The sequence below is a fragment of the Passer montanus genome, unplaced genomic scaffold (assembly GCF_014805655.1).
Source record: "Passer montanus isolate IOZ18808 unplaced genomic scaffold, ASM1480565v1 scaffold62, whole genome shotgun sequence".
In the NCBI taxonomy this organism is placed as follows: Eukaryota; Metazoa; Chordata; class Aves; order Passeriformes; family Passeridae; genus Passer; species Passer montanus.
In genome coordinates, this window is record NW_024371260.1 from 3,246,361 (window position 1) to 3,266,673 (window position 20,313).

General features: G+C 56.2%; 1 protein-coding gene across 3 annotated transcripts in view; it reads left to right on the forward strand.

The window, feature by feature from the left end:
- TP73 (tumor protein p73) overlaps positions 1–20,313 on the forward strand; it is a 30,509-nt gene that overhangs the window by 592 nt on the left and 9,604 nt on the right. For 2 of the 3 annotated variants that reach the window (XM_039727803.1, XM_039727805.1), the window contains exons 1-4: positions 1,923–2,013; positions 3,557–3,652; positions 4,232–4,355; positions 9,008–9,253. In XM_039727803.1, the coding sequence (XP_039583737.1) occupies positions 2,003–2,013; positions 3,557–3,652; positions 4,232–4,355; positions 9,008–9,253 (477 nt within the window). In that variant the 5' untranslated portion in view covers positions 1,923–2,002. Of the gene's footprint in view, positions 1–1,922; positions 2,014–3,556; positions 3,653–4,231; positions 4,356–9,007; positions 9,254–20,313 lie in introns of those variants that run through there. The other variant, XM_039727804.1, reaches the window with a different exon arrangement.

Genomic DNA, 20,313 nt, shown 5'->3' on the forward strand with positions numbered 1-20,313 from the left:
GGATGGCAGCATTTTTTCAGACATTAAGTTGTTTGCTGTGGGCTGGATGAGCCTGATGGGTCTGGGTGTGAGGAGGAGAGAAAGGCCAGGACCAGTTCCCAATTCATGGAGCAGCTCTGTGTGAGGGGTGAAACAGCTCTCAGGATTCCCGCTCTCCCAGAGAGTCCTTAGGAATTAGTGATACCCCTGTTACATTTGGTTTGTGCATTTATCTCCCCTTCAGGTGGCTGCAAAACACTGTCATGTTTCCTTCTGGGCTGTTGGAGTTATGAATAACAAATTCTGAGCAATTCTGGTGCTAAACCCGAGCCCTAAAGTTGATAGTGAGCTCAAAGATGCTCATCCCAGACAGTGCAGAAACTCAGTGAGCAAACTCAGCCAGTTCCAGCAAGGCTGAGAGCACACAGTGCCCTTCACCATCCTCGCTGTGATGAAAAAAGTTGAGTTTATAACCATTCCAATAATGTATTAGACCTTATTGATCATTCTAATATTTATTAGAATTTATATTTTATTTGTTGTGTGGTCACAACACGTGAGTGAGGCACGGTTGGATGGACTGAGGTTCATCTGCTCTGCTTCTCCAGGGAGTTGTTCTCCCATGCTGGGCTGGCTGTAGGGCCCTTGGTCCCTGCTTTTCCTTCTCCCTCTGGGGCTGGGGCTGGGTTTTTCCACAGCACCGTGGAAAACTGACTACGTGGAGCTTTTCCATGCGAATCTTTGGGAATTATTTCAGTGGCTGTTCACAGGGAAGCTCCATGGGCAGGGGGCAGCCCCGCCGGGTCCCGCGGGGCTCAGAGCTGCGGGATCCCCTGTTGGCAGGTGTTCTCTGCCCGCTGCCGGGCTCTTTTCCCGTGTGCAGCCTCCCTGCAATGCCCTGACTAGCAACAGAGGGAAGCAGCAATCCAGGGAACGCTGGAGCGCAGCTCTCCCAGTGACCGCCGGCAAATCCCACCGGCAGCCCTGGATCCCAGCACCAACCCCCTGCTTTGCACTTTTTGGTCTTTTTTTTCCTTTAGAAACCTGCACTAAATCCAGTGCAGGTCCCTCCCGAGCTGTGCCAGCCGTGCCAAGCATCCCTCACTGCATCTAGGTGGGATGGATGGAGAATTCCTTGCTGGAATTCTCCTTGCCGCACCCTTTCCCTGCGAGAGGAGATCCCCACTTTAACGAGCAGTTTGGGGTCTCTGCGGGTGACAGTCCTCCTGGGGGAGTCTGGCTGGAGAACTCTTGCTGGAGGAAGTGAGGATCAACCCCCAGGTCCTCCCTGTGGTGACAGCAGGGAGCAGAGCTGGGCTGTGGCTGCTCCTGGGCTCAGCCCCAGGTGCCATTTGCTCAGCCTTGGGCACAGAATTGCATCCAAGCCACCAGGAATGCTTCCAGAGCAATGCAGAATTAGGCTCTAAGGCTCTTCCCAATTTCCCTTTGATTTTGATGCTGCACAAAGCTCCCACAGCTTCTCACCCTTTTCCTTCTGCAGGAAGCATCACAGCTTTCCCAGCTTCCCAAACGTGAATGCCTCCAGCATTCCCTGAAAAGGGGCTCTACATGGCCCCTCCTTTCAGAGGGAATTACATCAGCACCAGACAAATTTGGGGGAACCCTATTTGTAGGTAAATTGGTTGGTAAACTCTTTACAAAGCCAGGTGCTCGGTGCTGGGCTGTCACTCTTGCTGCAGAGGCGATGAGCAGGGATCAGAGCAGCAGGGATGTGCTTCACCACCCCAGCTCCCCTTTGTACCCCTTAACTCAGAGCCCAGGCACCATTAGAGGCTGGCCTGGCTTTGCACACCCATGCTGTGCTTTGAGAGAGTGAAAGGGAACTTCCGAAACGCCCTTAAAATAGTCAGATTTCTTTCCTTGTGAGAGCGAGAGCAGCCACGTGGTTAGAGCTGGTGTCACCCGTGCTGACCACACAGCCGGGGCGGTGCAGAGGTGCTTTCTCCTCGGGAGGAAAAGGCCTGGCTACTTCCTGAAGCTGCTCTGGGCCAGGGAAAGCAGCATGGAAGAAGGGTAAGAGTGCCAGCAGTCCCGTTCTGTCACCTGCGTCTGTTCTAGGCTTCTCTCAGAGCTGCTTTCGCTTCTCTGTGTGTCACACGTGGGGTGAGGAGGGACGGGAGGACATCAGACTCTGCTTTTAGCTGTGCCTGACATGGGAGCCGTGGGGATTGAGCCTTCCTGTGCCCTCCAGTGTGTGGGAATTCCTCCAGGCAGGGTGGCTGCGCACGCTGTGTTCTGTCGAAACCGACGGGGAAAGCTTCCCTGCTTTCATTTTAACTCTGTCCCCTGCAGCCAGCCGGTCCCCAGCTGAGTCCCAGGGGCCCTGGGCACCCGAGCATCCCTGGCTCGGGGAGCAGCTGCCCTGCACTCCCGCCCAAAAGGCAGGAAGTGTCGGGTTTTCACTATGAGATGGCGCAGCCGAGATGGGATGCTGACAGCAGCGTGGGGAAAAGGGACAGCCAGATGTGCCTGGGGGTGTCAGCCAGGGCAGGGGAGAGGTCCTGCTGCTTGCAGGGAGAGGCGGAGGGAGGAGGATGATGGTTGCCCGGGGGGGAGGCAGCACGAGGCTCAAGATGGCTCCGTGAAACTTCCGGCTCCAGCTGCTGGCTCTGAGAGGGCACAGGGAGAGCTGGGCTGGGCTGCTTTCCTCCAAGAATCCCCGTGCAGGGACAGGGGGAACGGGCTGGACTGAGCGTGGCTCTGGTTGTGACTGTGCAGCAGCGTCCAGGAGGCTTTGAGTGAAAAACTGAGCTGCTGAGCTCATCCCTGCCTGCTGCCCTGGCCTGCACTGTGGGGCTGGGGACACTGTCCCCCAGCGTGGGCCACGGGGTGTCCAGTGCTGTGGTCACTCAGGATGGGCTCTGAGTGTCCCCCACGATGGCTCTGACGGGCTCTGATCATCTGTGTCCCCCACAATGGTTCTGGAGGTCTCTGGTTCCTCTGTGTCCCCCACGATGGCTTTGAGATCTCTAGTCCTGAGTGTCCCCCACAATGGTTCTGAGGGGCTCTGGTTCTGTGTCCCCATGTTAGTTCTGAGGCTCTATGGTCCTCTGTGTCCCCCACAATGGTTCTGGGGAACTCGGGTCCTCTGTCCCCACGATGGCCCCTGGGGGTCTCTGGTCCTCTGTGTCCCCCCACGATGTTTCTGGGAGAATCTGGTCCTGAGTGTCCCCCACAATGGGCTCTGGAGGGTTCTGGTCCTCTGTGTCCCCATGATGGTTCTGTGTGTGCCCCACAGTGGTTCTGGGGGGCTCTGGTCCTGGGTGTCCCCCTCGATGGCTCTGGGGTCTCTGGTTCTGTGTGTGCCCCACAAGGGACCCTGGGGTCCCTGACCTGTGCATCCCCTGCCACGGGCTCTGGGGGTCTCTGGTCCCTGCTGTGCTGCTGGGAGGGAGCTGGGATTGAGGGATTCCTTGGACAGCTGCTTTGCTGGAGTGAGATGGCACAGCACAGAATGGCACAGCACAGAATGGCACAGCACACAATGCACAGCATGGCACAGCACAGCCCAGCACACTGGCAGTGCTAACTAACCCTGCTGTTTCCCTTTGGCCAGGGTGGTCTATCCTCTGTCGGACTCCCCTGCTCTGAAGATGTCCCAGTCATCCCCGGCTGATGAAGGCCCCACGTTCGAGCACCTCTGGAGCACGCTGTAAGTGGGGTCTGCTCATTCTCCATGGGGGTGCTCAGGGGCTCTTTGACAATGACAAATTTCCTTTTGCATCCTCTCTTTCCGCAGACACCTTTGCCACCTGGCACATTTGCCTCCCTGGTTTCAGGGCACTCCATTTGCCCTGCCTGTCTCATGGGTAGCTCCTTCCTGCAATGCTCCAGGGCAGCATGGGGACAGTGTCAGGGCCAGAGCAGAGCTCCCCTCAAGCTGGGACCCTTAATTCCAAAATTAAACACCTTCCAGCCCCACCAAGATGTTTGCAAGGCTTCTGGCCTTCGAGCTTCATGCTCTGATCCAGCAAGGGGAAGGATTGTGCTCCATTTAATCGTCTTCCTACCTTCCTAAAGACACCCTGAGTTGACAGACATGCTGGAGTAGCTGGGTGGATGCAGAATTTCCTACATCTACTGCTCTGCCAGGTGGAAATAAAAGCAGAGGATGGAGGAAGAAGTTGGGAGAGGGACAAGGTTTAGGGGACTGTGAGTTGCTGGGGGTGGTGGTGGTGGCACAGGCTGTGTTGGAGGGCTGGGAGATGACTGTGCCTCAATTTCTGCTCAGGGAACCAGACAGCACCTACTTCGACCTGCCTCCAGCCAACCCCAGCAGCAGCAGTGAGGTCTCCAACAGCACAGAGGTCACGATGGACGTGTTCCAGATGAGAGGCATGAGTGACCCGGTGATGGTGAGTGTGCTCAGCAGCAGGGATGGGACCTGAGCCGGGCACACACTTCAATTTCCCTGCAGGGGTGGGCTGGGGGCTCTGGGATTTGCTGGTTCATAACCCAAGCTTGCTGGCGCTGGTGCAGGGTTAATCAATGGCACAAGGGTCAGTAAAACCATGGCTATTTATTGTTAGATAACAGTGCAGGCAGCAGCGGGGAGCTCTAGGGCAGTACCAGGACATCAGCAGTGTCATTCGCTCTGGGACAAAGCCATTTGTGAGCTGCTGGAGGGGCACGCCGAGCTCGCAGCTCTGCTCCCAGCACAGCCCCAGCCCCGTGCCGCTGTCTTTCCTGCAGAAGCCTTTGCTTCTGCCTCAGACAAAATCTTGGGAAAGCATCTCTGCCGTGCGAGACATCCCGGCCACTTGTGCCTGTTCGGCGGTGCCCGGAGCATCCCTGAGGCTGCTGGATGCATCTCCCTGATGGGAGTCACTGTTTCCCTCCAGAAAATCGCTTTTTCCCTCCAGAAAGTCACTTTTTCCCTCCCGAAAGTCACTTTTTCCCTCCCGAAAGTCGCTGTTTCCCTCACCGACAGCTTGCCTCCCCTCCCCCAGCCCCTTTTCCCTCGCTTTCCGCTCGCTTTCCCTCCCTTCCCCGGCCTTTCACAGCGGGCAGGAGCCGGGCAGAGCGCTGCTAATTGTGGCTGTGCCCCTCGCTGAGCGAGCCTCGCCTTTCCTCTCGATCCTGCTGTAAGCAAAGCCGAGCCCGGCGGGGCTGGAGCAGCCTGGGGTGTGCGGCAGAAAGTGATCTGGTAATGGGATGGGGAGAGGCTGTGGAGGGACCACTCAGTCCGTGATTCCTGCTGTTCTTGGCACACATCAGTGCCACAGTGGTGCTGGTGCTTGGTGGCACTGAGCAGGTCACCCCAATGCTCTGTCAGGCATCCATCCCTAACTATTCCTGTCTGTCCCTCTAGATATCCATCCATCCATCCATCCATCCATCATCAATCCATCCGTCATCCATCAATCCATCCCTCCATCATCTATCCTCCATCCATCCCTTCATCCATCCCTCCATCCACCCACCCACCCATCCTTCCATCACCCATCCTTCCATCATCCATCCATCCCTCCATCCATCCCTCCATCCATCCCTCCATCCATCCATCCATCCATCCATCCATCCATCCATCCATCCATCCATCCTCACCCATATGTGTCCATCCAGATAAAAACAACTCCATATCTCCCAGACACGGAGCTCTCTCAGAGTCACTGCCCTGCCTGGTCAGTGCCAGGGTGATCACCTCAGTGTGCAGGTGACAGATGCCAGCCCAGCAGTTCTCCATCCCCGTGTGGCTGGAAGAAGCTTTGGGGAGTGGGATCTGGACAGGTTTTGTGGTGGAGCTGGACCCCTGCTCTCCCTGCAGTGGGAATGGTTGGTATCGCCCAGTCCATCACTGGGCAAGCTGGGGCCTGCCCTGTGCTTTAATGAATAGTCATGAGGGACAGAAGGGGTGGGCCCCGTTTTGTTGTTGGATGCAGCGAGTTGACAGAACTAAGGGAGATGAAAAAAAGCAAAAAAAGCCAACAGACGGCGGCACACGGACGGGCGGCCAGCGCAGCATCCCTGGCGCTGCTGCCCGCCCGGCCCCGCTCCCGCTCCTTCCTCCCACCGCCACCCCTCCCCGGCGGCGCCCCGACCCCATGACTCCGGTGCCAGGAGCCTTCCCCGCGCTCCGTGAGCCCCGAGACAACTAAAATGCTCTACATCAGCGACCCGATGCAGCATTACACCACGGTAGGTGCTGCTTGCTGCGGGCGGGCTTTGCTCTGATGCTCTCCTTAGAGTTATCCTCGGCTTCTGGGGTACCTGCTCTGGCTCTGCCTGCCCGGCCTGGGTGCTGGATGCCCCAGGGGTTGTGCCAGTGCACTCCTGTCGTTGTCCTGGAGCTGGTGCAGCCCTGCTCGTGTTGGTGCAGGATGCTGCAGCCTCGGCGGGCAGTCGCTGCTCCTCTTGCTTTGCCCCATCTGCTGCCTGCAGAGCCCAAGGTGTGATTTAAAGCTCAGGTGCCGAGGGTGCAGGGTCCCTCAGCTGTGTGTGGGAAGGGGGTCAGCCAGAGCATCCATCCAAGGAGCACCTGGGGGTGCTGGAGGTGTCCAGCACCACTTTGTCATCCACTCAGCTGAGCCTGCCTCCCCAGGGAGGCTTCCTCTCCCTGCTGGAAATCCCTGGGAGGGCAGGGCAGGTACCTGTACCTGTACCTGCACCTGTACCTGTGCTGCAGGTAATACATTTCCAGCCCTGTCCTCAAGTGCTGAGGTTGTTTCCTTAGGGAAAAGGGTTTGTGTCTGTCCCTGGCATTTGGAACAGACAAAGGCACGGAGGGAGTTGGAAATAGAAGGAAATTCCGTAATTCCTGGTTTTTCCTTGACTGTGTTGGTACCAAGCCCGTGTGTCCCATTGTTGGGGCTGTTCCATGGGAGGTCGTTGCTGCAGTTGTGTGAACAATTATCCCTGTGTGTGTAGGTACATATTTACACACACACACAAACACTTCTGCCTTCAATTTGTCTTTTAGCGGAATGTTTCCACAATTTCATCAATTTTGAGCAGCAAGTCTGTGGTTTTGCCCACGCACCTGACTCTGGGTCTCTCTGCCAAAAGATTCCCAAAATCTGGGCGCTCAGGGTGCTGCCTCCTGCTTTGTGCTGAGGCAGCCCAGCTCGGGGCAGCCAGCCTGGCTGGCAGAGGTGATACCCTGGGTCTCTTATCTCACCATCCCTCCTGAGGGAGGGTTTTCTTCCCCACAGAGCTCGGGATGCTCCGTTCTGTGGTGGGTCCCCATTCACCCACAGGCTTCAGCCATGAACAATCCTGTCTCTCAGCATGGGAGCAAAATAGCTCAGCCCTGGGACTCCTGGATCAGCTGGGCTGGGAGCAGCCCCATCCAGCAGCAATCCCTTTTCCCTTGCTGCTGTTCTCCTGGTTGATCTCTCAGTTTTTCATGTGCTACCTGAGTGGCTCTGCCCTGCCCGCAGTCCCTGCAGCAGTTCCATCTCCCAGTTGGATGGTAAAAGCTTTCCTAACACGTGCCTGTTTTGCCAGTTTCTCACAAGTTTTTCTCCAGGTGAAAGCTGGATTAAGGAAAGCTTGGCTTGTCTTTGGCTGGGCTATTTATAGAGCGGTGTGGAGGAATAGAGGGATTTAGGCACATATTTTAGGGGAGAAAATGGCTGGATGCATAAAAGCAAGCCAGATCTTGTTCAGCATTCCTCCAGTTAGTCACAGGCTCCAACGACCTTGTGAGAGATGCAGGCAACAGGAGAACTTCCCTGGAGAAGGATGATTGCCTTTAAACCATTCCACATCGAAGAGGGTTGGGTGAGGTTGGGATCCCAAGTTAAAACACGTTTCCTGATTCCTGAGCCGTGAGCTTTGCAGCCCTCTGAGCCTGCTGGCTGTGCCCACGGCTGCTTCCACAGCTCTTGGCTTCCCACAGCTGCCCCTGATGAGGGGGTGCTGGGGACAGGGACAGTCCAGGGGGGCTGTGTCCCTGCTCCAGTGCTGGGAGCCAGGGTGACACACAGCAGTGCACCCGACAGGGTGCATGGTCAGCAGCACTGCCACTGCAGGGTGAGAGCAACCCCTGAGCAATTCAGGAATTGCAGATTTCTGGGGAAAAACCCATCCCACTTGCTCTGAGAAACAGTTGTATTTGAGTCTGATTTTCTAAGGAAATACTAAGATTGATTTAGCCACAGGGCTCTTGGGAATGTCGCTGTGCTTGGGCTGTGCCTTGGGTAAAGGAGCTGCCAGCTCTTATTGGAAGAATTTGACAGTAATCGGTCAGAATAGGAATAAGGAAAAAATTGTAAAAAGTCATTCTTTGGGTCAGGAATAAGAGCCAGGACCTGCCTAAGAGGGTCTGTATGCCCTGTGACTTTGCTGCAGCGCCTGCTTTGTAGGTTTGAGGTTTTCCCCGAATTAGAGCTGCATCAGGGAGCAGACATCCCCCTGGGAAACCAGCTACAAACCACTGCTCGGGGCTGGCCGGCTCAGGGAAGCGCTCCCAGGAGCGGTGTGTCCGTGACCAGCGAACACACGGGGACAGGCTGGAAAGAGGCTGGAAAACGGGATAGCTGCTGGGAATCGCCGCGGCCATGGAGCGGTGCCATCGCCAGGGACTGCTGCTCACCTCGGCGGGGTGGCTTCGCCGAGCTGTGACACTCTGGCTGCTGGAAGGGACAGCGGGGAGCAGAGCCCTGCCTGCAGGACAGGGCTGGCACTCCCCACCTCCAGCGGAACACTTCCCACACCTGAGCAAACCCCACAACATCCCTGCCCTCTGCCCACTGTCAGGAGCGTGGCTTTCCCGAGGCAGGTGCTCTAGAAATCCGGGACTGGGGCACCTCGCCGCCTCCAGCGAGGATGGAGAGGCTCGAGGGGGGAGATTTAAGCACACGGATTTCATCCCTCACGCAAGTGGTGACCTGTCAGAACACCCGAGCCACCCAGACCAGCTCCTTTGCCTCCCCTCCCGCACGCTGGCCCTTTAAGGAGGCTGTAACAGGACACCCCAGCCCTGGAGAAAGGTGGCTGAGGTTTCCCTGTCTCTAAACTGGCTGGTGTTTTCTTTTTTCCCTCCTCCCCTTTTCCCTTCCTCCAGTCCCAGTTCAATTTGCTGAACAACAGCATGGATCAGAGCATCGGCAGCAGAGCAGCCTCCACCAGCCCCTACAGCTCCGAGCACACCTCCAATGTCCCAACGCACTCTCCCTACTCGCAGCCCAGCTCTACCTTCGACGCCATGTCCCCGGCCCCCGTCATCCCCTCCAACACCGACTACCCTGGTCCCCACCACTTCGAGGTGACCTTCCAGCAATCCAGCACCGCCAAGTCAGCCACCTGGACAGTAAGTAGGAGTTCTTCTGCCTTGGCTGGGGAGATGCTCAGTGTGGCTGAGCGCGTCCTCACTGCCAGCAGCGCCCGAGCTGGTGGCAGTGGGGAGGTGGCACGGGGGGATGCAGCCACCACTGGTGGCGACTTCGCCCGCACAGGTGGTGGCCCTGGGGAGGGAAGTAGCTGGAGACATCCCTGCTTGCTTTCCAGGGGTTTGTCCCAAAGGGGTGTGAAGGCCAGCGGCTGGGATGTCACTTCTGTCGTGGCCGTTCCCTAAATGGTGGGGAAATGTCCTGCGAAAAGGAGTGTCCTGGGGAAGTACCTGCCTTGTTCTCAGGGTGCTTCCCGGCGTATTTGCCAGCGGGTGCTGTCAGAGGCGAGGCCGTGGGCGAGAGGGACCTTCACTCGTATCTCCCGGCAGCGTTCCCAGCTGTGCTGTGAATGCCATTTACAGCTGTGCTGTAAAATGTCATTTACAGTCCTTCTCCCTCCCGTATTAGAGGAGTAACTTAATCCCTACAAGTCCCAGCAAATAACAGAGCAGGATTTTGAGCGCAGTAGGTTTTGATGCCCAGGGGGATGGCTGCTGTCTCTCGGAGCCGGGATGCAGGTTTGCTCCGCGGCTGCTCCTGCTGCCCGGCACGGGACAGCTCTGCCAGCAGGGCCCCGGGGCCGGGCAGAGCGCACGGGAGCTGCTCTGCTTTCTGTGGCAGAAACTCCTAAATCCACAGCCCTGCTGCTGGCTCAGCGCGGGGTTTTTAAGGAGAACCAGCACTTGTGGCCGGTGGCACAAGTGTCAGTCCCGCAGCGGGTGCCTCTGAGGGAGCAGCTGACCATGCTCGAGCCGGCCAGGTTTTCTCCTCCGGCAGAGCAGGAAGGTTGGGTTGGGACGGCTGACACCCCGCAGGAGCAGCGGAGTTTCCTCCGGGGCTGCGGTTTGACATTGTCATGGCACGGGCAGAGCAGCCCAGCGGTATTTAAATCCCGGCTGTGATAATGACTTTTGTTTGCGGAAGGTGACGTGTTTAATTGCCAGGACAGTCCCTCCCGCGGGACACAGAAAGCATCCTCGGATGCTGCAGGGACACCCCGGGCAGCTGTGGACGGGATGCTCCCGGTTATCCCGGGGAGGATGCGGGAGGGGAACGGGCTCGGCAGCTCCGCAGCGCTGGGGCTGTGTCCTGCCGAAGCCAGAGGCTGTGTGCAGTGGAAAGCAGCAGCGATCGGTGTTTGAAGCAGCCGAATTCCCGCTGGTGCCGTCCAGCAGCTTCCCCGCGGACGGTGGCTGCTGCTTCCCATGGACCGGGCACAGGGGACAGCGCCCTGCCCTCGCCGGGTGTTAAATCTCCACCCTTTCCACTGCCGTTCCTTGCTGCATTTCATTAGGAAGTGAGTAAAGCGGAGGTCCTCGGGCAGGATGTGATTCCAGCCCGCTCCTGTCCCCGCTGGGGGATGGATAGCTGCTGGCAGCCACAGGTAAAGCTGCCCAGGGAAGGGAAGGGATGGGAAGGGATGGGAGGCATTCCCGTGCCTAAGGCGTCCGGATGGAAACCGAAACAAGCACTGCAGCGTGTCCTGTCCCGGCACGGAGGGATGAGGGCCAGACCGTGGCCGGTGCTCGCTCGCCACTGTCCCCAGCTAGGAGTGCAGTGGGATGGCTTTGGGGTGGAGCAGACGCACCGCAGCAGGGCTCCCCTCCTGAAAGCCATCCCATCCCCCGGGATCTTTCCACAGCTCTAACTAAAGGGAGCTCAGGCTGCCTCGCATCACCCTGTGCTGACTGTTCTGCTCCGGCTGTGCCCACTGGGAGCTCGGCACGCAGGACAGGTTGTGGCTGTTCATCCCAAGCCTTTGTGGGAGTTGAGGGCAGGCAGTGCCACACGGTGCCCTGCCAGCCTCGGGGGAGCAGCTGGACCCGGGAGCTGCCCAGGCTCATTCCAGGGGTGGCTGGGAGCATCTGTGGAGGGGTCCTGGGGAGGGTCCAGAGTGAGGATTTGAATGCCTGAAGTGGTTTTAGCACTTGGGAGGACACTCAGAGCTGTGTGGCCCTCTGAGCCACAATGGCTGCATCCCCCAGAGCAGGTTGGCTGCAGGGCCAGTGCCCACCTGCACTGGAGCTGAGCCTGTGGAGAGCAGCAGTGGCACCCTGGAGAGCACAGGGGATGTTTCATTGGGAGCAGGGATTCCTGCAGGATTGCCAAGGCGGGTGCAGCATGTCCAGCTTGCCAAGGTGCCACATGAGAAATGGTCCTGCTGCAGTGACACTGGTGTCACTCCCTGTCCTCCTGGTGTCCTCCTGGCTGGGGCTGTCACAGGCATGGTCAGTGCTGAAAGATGAGGCTGCTGCCTTCCTCCAACTCACCGTGAGCTCTGCAGTGCCACTGCCACACCTGACAAACTCAGGTTTAACGGAGAAAGGAGCTCAGCAAAACAAATGTGCTCTGTGTTGTCAGTGAACTCACAAATAACACTGTGTGAGCTGGGAACACACACCTAAGGTAAGGAAAAGCCACTGGAAATGCAGGCACTTGGGAAGGGAAGGTAAATGTCTGGTCAGCAGGGCTGGGGACAGAAAGGGACACCTGACAGAGCAGTGATGGCCACACCTTCTCAAACAGCATCAACCATCCCAGTGCTCTGCTTTGGACAGCACTGGGGAAGAGCCAGCCCAGCCTGTTCCTCCTGGGGAAGCCTCGTGGCTTTTGGGTACGCTGAGCTTTGCTGCACCCAATAATTCATGCCAGGATGGTTGATCAATTTCCACCAGGCACTGATCACAAGCTCGGCAGAGCCAACACACACTGGGCAGCATTTTGGAGCAGTGAGGGAAGGAGTCTCAGCTGAAGGTCTCCTGCAATCTGGGGTTGAATCATAAAGGATCTGCCCACAGAGGAAAGGACAGCTGGTGAGCAGGCAATGCCAAAACAAATGGTTTCCGTGAGTCATCTTGTCAAAAGATTTGGCATCATTTTTTGATATTGTCACGAGCTTTGATTGATGGAAGTGTGTAGCCCAATGGCCTCCTGGTTTTGAAGGGTTTTGACTTGAATCCCTCTGGGAGATGTGGCATTACCCATTCTCCCTCGTTTAGGAGAGGAGGCTCCTAAAGACAGGTGAACTGGCCCCTGTAGAGCGCTGGACAAGCCCTTGCTCTGCAGGGCTGGGCAAATCAGTGTCACCTGGGCAGGGGTGTCCCCAAGCCCTGTCCACACACAGTGCTCCTGCCCACACTTCAAACCCTCTACTGACAAAACAGACATGGCCTGGGAGGGAGATGTGAAGAAAATGAACAGTTTGGAACAGATGCCTTGTAGAGTAATACCTCAGAAATGTTCTGCATGGAGGTTCCCCCCAAGAAGAGCAAGGGGGCTCGACCATGGTGTGCCCAGGAGATGGTTCCTGATAGCAGCCAGCTCTTTAATCTAATAGCAAAAGACATAATGAGATCCAGCACTTGGAAGCTGAAGCCAGGCAAATTCAAACTAGAAACAAGGAGGTATATTTTTTTTTTTTAGCAGTGAGGATAATTAACCATAGGAACAATTTACCAAGGAATGTGGTGGATTCTCCCAGCTCCTGAAGGATTCAAATGAGGAGTCTGCATATCTCTCCAGAGATAAGATGTGCTTTAGCAGACACCCTTGACTCAATGCAGGAGGGAAGGGAAGGGAGCTGAGGGTAGCAGTGTGGGCAATGGGACCAGAACATCATCGGCTTCTCTCTCTCTTGCTTCAAAATGCTGAATTTCTAATTTTAGAAAAGAGGTGAATGGAGAAGGGTGAAGCCTTGGGACCGGCTCTGTCCTGTCAGAGGGACTCTGGGCAGCAGTGGGTGACACTGGTGTCCCCCTCCCGGGCCTGAGCTCTGACCAGCTCCGGACAGCAGCATCCTCACCAGCCCGTACCGCAGGAAGCCCTCCAATCTGCCACCACCTCCCTCTTCATTTTTAATGGCCTTCTTATCACAGAGACCAGCGGCCAGATGCCGAAAATAAGCTTTTCCCTGCGGGTTGGAAGCCCCCCTCTGGCAGGCTGCTCCGGCTGAGCGCCGGGAGCTGCGGCACGGCAAGACGGGGCACGCCGGCATCCTGCCCGGCCGCCGGGGCAGCGCGGCTCCGCTGCCCGGACACGCTGCAGCCGCAGCCCATCGCGGCTGTTTTCTCGCCGCAGCCCCTCGCCACGCCAGCCAGCTGGTAACTGGTGGATAATTAGGATTTTTCTCAAGTCGGGTTGGCGGCGGAGCGGGGCTCCCTCCGAGCTGGATGCTGGCGCATGTGCCAGAGCCGCGGAGGTGTTAATGGGGTCTTTGGGACGTGGGGGATCGAGCTCGGTGTGGGGCAGCTGTCGGGGCTCACACGGAGCCCCTGGAGCCGGGGGGAGATGGACAAACCGCCGAGCAGGTTTGTCCATCTCCTCTGCCCGGACCCTCTGACACAGCCATGCAGGGGTTGAACCAAACCCAGGCTCTGGTTGATGTTTCAGGGAGAAAAAAGCCTGCGAGGGGAAGGCTGGGCAGGGGGAGAGCTGCTCCTGCTGCCGTGGGTGGCTGTCCAGCAGTCACCCACAGCAAACCAGGCTGCACCCCAGTGCTCAGCCACTGGGAGATACTGGTTCCACTTGCTTGATAGATCTTGCAGCTGGAGCATCAGCACTGGGGAGCTGAAATGTTTTCTCTGGTCCTGACTGAAGGAGGAGGATGGGTGTAACTGGTGTGTGGGAGGCAGGTTCTGCTCTGCTGGTCACTGTCTGTTTTTTGGGGTAGAGGCAGATATGAAGAGGAGGGAAAATACTTCAGGAGCATCTCTGAACCCCCTCTGCAAACTCTCTCTGGCACCTTCCCATATTCCAGGGAGGCTGCTGTCCAACAGCCATGCCCTGGAGATGATTTGGGCTGGAACAGCTGAGGACACCCTGAGTAGCTGTGCAGATAAATGTGGATATTTTGGTGTGCCAGAAGTAGGAAAGCAACCTCAGCACCAGCCTGCTCCAGAGCCCATCGAAGCCAGCCACTGGAGGCTTTCCACCAGCTCTCTCAGGGTGTGGATGAGGCTCCAGGAGCTCCAGACACAATGGAATTAAGAAAAAAGGCAAAGGAATTCGGTGTGTGATGTTCCAACACGATCCCGCTATCAGTTCCACTATCTTGAACGTGTCTGGTATGCACAGGTCAAGGGAATGGCTTCCTGGCAGTGCTGCTGCTTGGGGAAGGCAAAGCTCCCTGGCAGGAGAGGTGGGACAGGGCTGGGAGCCCTGGTCGCTGCTGCACAGGAGGGGAAAGGATGCTGGTGTGCCCTTGGCAAACCCACACACTGCCTGTGCCCACCCCAGGCAGTGGCTGAGAGAGAGCAGAGGAGCAGCTCCTCCTGCATGGCACAGCCCTCCTGGGATGCTCCAGAGCCGGTGCTTTCCCCCTAAATCCTGCTCTTGCTGTGCTGGTTTTCACATTTCCTTCCCAGCAGCAATTCCCAAGGCCAACTCAGCCTCCTTTTCCCTTCCCTCTCCTCCCAGCCTGCTCCCTGCATCCTTGGCAGTGTGAAGTAATCTCCTTGCTGGATTTGTGGCTTCCTTTTTTGAGTGGGAGGGAGCTCTGGGCTGGCTTGGTCGGGGGAATCTGAGTATCCACCACACAGAGGGAGTCAGAGCTACCAGAAGAGATTAAACCCTCATTGTGCGAGCGCTGGATCAGCAGTGAGTGAGAGAGATCCCCGCTGGAAGTTATTTTAAGGATGTGCTCACTGGGGAGGGCAGGGAGAGGAGTCCTTTGGGGATGAACCAAGGAATTTTAATTAGCAGTAATGGCATGCTAATTAAGGTAGAACAACACAGGCTGGAGCACAGGGAGCCTCCCTGTGCTGCTCTGCTGCAGGCCCTGAGACATCAGCAGTCTGTAGGGCTGGGGGACCTGTGGGGGACAGAGCTGATGATGGCTGGGGTGATCGGGGGCTCTGCTGAGTGCCTTGAGACCCTCTGTGCTGGACACAGCTGGTGGTGGCTTGGTGTCACCCCAAGGCATTACTGCCATGGTACTGGGACCACAGGGAGGTGAGTGTTGGGCATCCCTTATGGCCACCACCCCAATCCATCATTATTGTGGCACAGGGAATGGAGACATGGAGAAATGGCTTTTGGGGTATCCTTTATGGCCATCACCCCAGTCCATCATTATTGTGGCTCAGGGAATGGAGACACAGAGACATGGGTTTGGGGGTATCCTTTATGGCCATCACCCCAGCCCATCATTGCTGTGGTGTAGGGACTGGAGGCACAGGGAGGTGAATGTTAGGCATCCTTTATGGCCATCACCCCAGCCCATCATTATTGTAGCACAGGGAATGGAGATGTAGGGAGATGGCTTTTGGGGCATCCCTATGGCCATCACTTCAATCCATCATTATTGTAGCATAGGAAATGGAGATGTAGGGAGATGGGTTTTGGGGCATCCCTATGGCCATCACTTCAACCCATCACCACTGTGATGCAGGGACTGGAGGCACAGGGCACCGGGGTACCTCTTACAGCCATCCCCAGGGCAATATCCCCCCTGTTCAGCCCACCTGTGTGCTGGACAGGTACCTCAGGCCGCGCTGGACACTCCCCTCTCCTCTCAGACACCAGTCGTACTCAAACCTGGCTCATAGTAAATGAGCAACAAAGTAGCTCGGGGAGGAATTTCCAGCTCAGTGAGGAGTTTACAGGCCAGTGATTAAAAAATAGTTATTAAAAAAAAATTAGACAGAGCAAAAAAAAAAAAATTAGCTGTGCCGCCGGCACGTCTTCCAGGATCTGCCGTAACAGATTCGTCCGAGCCGGTTAACGGTATTTGCGGTTTGCAAGATGCTACATGTCTGGGGAAGATGACAGACACGTTATTATCACCTCTCGCCTGCGATCTGCCCCAACCTGTCCCAGGATGCAGCTCTGCAGCTGCTTGCTGGGGAGTGCAAGGAAATTAGCAGCCGGAGGCAGCACTTTTCTTCTCTCTGCCTTGCCAGGCCAGTGGCTTTATTGGGGATCCATTGACTGCAGTCCTGGACACGTCTTGAGTAAAGCTAATGAGAAGCCTGGAATGTAGGAGAAGAGGAGGAGGAGGAGGGGAGGATTTGTGGAAAAAGCAATTGTTGAGCAAATCATTTCCTTCTAGAGGAAAAGGAGGCCTTGGCTGCGCCTTCCCCAACAGGCAAGTCTAGACGCTTAGGTGTCAACAGTTGAAGATAAATAAGATTTTATCAGCTCCAAATCTGTTGGGACACATCCTCCTAGCGGTTCTGCTGCCCAGGGACGGCCGGGCGAGATGGACTTCACCAGGAAGTCTTTCCAGCAGAGGACTCAGGTTATTTTTTGTGTGAAGCTGTCAGCATCCATGGGGAAAACCACCTCTCCCTGCTCATTTCCTGCATGGGGAGGTAGCCCCAGGGCTGAGCAGTGGCGGCCTCTGGAGCTATCTCCTGGTCCTCTCTCAGGGTGGGCAGTGATGGATGCTGAGGTTCCACGTCAGCACTGCATCCACGAGCCATTGTGGGGCATTTACTCAGTGGAATCTTGTGGTGTCCAGGACATTTCCTTGGGGCAGCAGCAGCAGGATAACCATGGTGAAGCCTCACAGTGGCCGGTGGCACCATGGGGTGACTGGTTTATGTCCTGTTCCATCTGGCAGTGGTGCAGCATGGTCTCACCTCACCCAAAAAGCAGCTGCATTTCAAACACATCCAAAGGCCCTTTGTGGTACCAAGCTCCTGGGGAAACAGAGCTCAGAGATGATAGGCTGCTAGGAGTTAAATAATTTGGCTTTTCCATTTTTTGGCTTATTCCTCGTGCTCTGGACAGACAGCAGTAGTAGGGAAGGGACAGAGACAGAGCTGACATCACAGTATCAGCCCAGAATTGAGGGCAACACTGGAAGCTGCAGGAAATCCCAAAGGAATAGAGGTTCTGTGTGTTTCCATAGGCTCCAGGGGAGACTGTCAGTGCTGCTGCTGCTCTGTGCTGGTTCAAGCAACCCAGCCTCCACAAGCCACAGAAACCTTTTGTGTTCCCCAAACACATGGTAATACTCAATAACAGAGTTTCCAATGTTTTCCAGGAACAGAGGTGACCTGAGTCCTAATGTAACCGTGGAGACAGACACCAGTGATCCCCAGAGTAGAGCAGGGTGTGGGGACACAGACAGGAGATGCCCAGGGCAGAACATACCCTGGCTTCTTTGTAGGTGTGAAAGGAATCCTGGAGCTGAGGTCGGGACATGCCAGGAAGGGGTTCAGGTGCCCCAAAATGTTGTTCCTATGCCCGGCAGCAATCTGGCCACAGTTCAAGTGACCTGAGCTTTGTCTGTGACCCAGCTGCCACATGTGGCCAGTCCTGAGAGGTCAGTTTGTCTAAACACTGCAGAATGGGAAGGATGTGGGTGAACAGACTGAGGTTCCCCTGTGCAGGTGACAGGAACACAGCCATGGCACAGAGAGCCAAGCAGTGAGGCAGCCATACTGGTTTGAGATCAAATCCCAGCATTTTGATCTCTGGGTTCTGCTCTGCCACTGCCTCATGTCACATTTGAGGAGCACATGGTGCCTGTGGTCCTTTCAGGGTGCTGGGCAGGGTATGGCTGTGCTGGGAGGTGCCAGGACCTCAGGCTCTGCTGCCCAGCCCAGCAGAGATGTGCTTGGGGCCGATAATTATCAAATACAAATAATGGAGAAGAGAGGTGTGTGCCCAGGGACATTCTGCATAGTGCAGATTTTGGTGTCCCCTATAGAGAATGTGCATTGCCAAGCTGGGGATGCAGCTGGCATCCCAAAACCACAATGCTGGCTGTCCTGGTGGCCATGAGCACCCTGGGTCTGTGGGACCTCTCAGCCCTGGCTGCAGCTGGAGGTGTGGCACAGGATGGCTCCACAGGGGGAGGAATCAGGAGCGCAGCCACCCAGGGCACAGCCTGGACTTTTCTTGCCCAGAATTATCAGCAGGGAGTTCCTTAAAAGAATAGTTTGTTATTGTGGAGGGATCTTTGAAGGCGATCCCGGAGCTGTTGGGACACGATAAGGTTATCAGCAGAGGCAAGTCTGCACGGAGAGGCTGCCTTCCCCCTGCAGGGCATCACTCTGCTATTTAACAGAGATTTATCCATGTCATAACATGGTATAATGAGAGAATTTGTTACCAAAGAACTTGCCATAATGCACCTCTGCTCTTCCAGAGCAGTTATAGTTCCCAGGCATGTTGAGGGCTGCCCGGGAATGTCTACATGAAAAGATCCTTTGACAGGAGTTGTCAGTATTTTAACACCTGGCAAGGAAGAGCCCCCTCCAAATAACCCTTGTTTTGCCATGGTGGCTCCTCTGAAGGAGGGTGTTGAACCCCATCGTGGTGGGTGAGTGGGTCCCCTGGGCTGTAGCCACATGGGAGTTTCCAGCCAGGCAGAGCAGAGTCACCACACTGTGAGTGGAGCCCACACTTCCAGCTCAGGCCTGATCCCTGAGAATCCCTGCTGGGGATGCAGGATCACACCCAGGAAGCGAACCTGGCCATGGAGTCAAGGTGTAGTCAGCATCATCCGGTATGAGTACAAAATTTTGGGATTTCAGTAGGGGTTTCCAAGCATCCTCTCTTGTTGGGTGAGTCCAAGTGCCTACAAAAATAAGGATTAATTCTTGTTCTCAGGTTCAAGTGCATGTTACAGCTCTCAGGCACCACCCTCCAGTGACCAAAGCATCTTCCTGCTCCCTCAGCACTGAGCAGGTTCTGATCTTGGGCCACCCAGGATACCCCACTGAGCTGGTCCCTGCAGCTGGCCACCAGTGCAGTGCTGGAGGAGCTGCTGCTGTTTGCCTTGGCGGATCCTCTGCCCTTTATGTCTTCTCAGAACTTCCACAGAGACCACCTAAATGAGACAAACCTGGCAATGTTTTCTGTTATTTGCCCTGTCCCTGTCCTGGTGGTGGGAGCAGCTTGCTCAGCCACGGGTGGATCTACTCCTGCAGCCAGGACAGAGGGACTGGGAGACAAAAATCCTTCCTGCCTGATCCACAGCTGCACTGGGACATGCTCATAGCCAGGAAAAGCAGGGACTGAGCCATCACTGTCAGCCCCTGAACACCCTCCAGCCCTGTGCTGAGCCCCTGTTTTGGGCAGCCCCAGCTCAGGAGCTGCCTGGCACGGGGAGAGCAGAGCCTCCCCTCGGCACACCTGTATTTGGATGGCTCAGGACAAGCTTTAACATCCCCACAGACTCTCTGCACGGTGGTATTTTTTTGGCATCGGGCGCTGTGTTGTGGGGATGAGATAAAATACCTGGAGCAGGAACATGCCCTGCCATGCAGGGACGGGCTGCTCCAAGCACAGGGGTGGGCTGGTGTATAGCAAACACATTCCTTGCAAGATGGAAAACAGCATGGCACGGCTGAGGTGGAAGAAAATTGCAGAATTGCACATCCCCACACCTGGAAGGTGAAGGACAGGCTCTCCTTCTCCAAGTCTGCTCTGGAGGGGCACACACTGCAGCCCCCAGAGCTTCCCCCATCCAAGGGGCTTGTGAGACAAGTTTGCCACCAAGCAAACCCCACTGTGCCCTCACGGGGAGGAATTTGGTGGCCACACACCATTTTCTACTCAGGAGTGACTGCTGGCAGTGCCTCCAGCTGCCACAGAGCATCCTCCTCCCACAGCCAGCCCGGGCTGTAGTCCCCATCCTGTCCCTACCCTGTCCTCTCCATGAACAATTTCTGCTGCAAAGGATTGAGTCAGAATCAGGAAAATCCCAGAACTAAACTGTGTCAGAACTAAACTCCCAGGTCCTGCCTAATCAGCTGTGACACTTCTAATGGCACCAAGCATGATTTCCTCAGGCTGTGGTGTGTCAGTGCCCTGAGTGCTCCATGTATGAGGACAGACCTGGGAATGTTTCCAAAACGGGCTGAGTGATGCACAAACTGATTTCCAGTGAGATTCCCTCTGTCTCAGTGCAGTGGTGCCTGCTCTGCCAGAACCTTTTCCCATCTGCAAAACCCTTCCCTGCCCCAAGAGGTGGCTGTATCTGATTTATGTGGAAAGCAGCTACCACATAGTGTGGGTGAAATTGTCA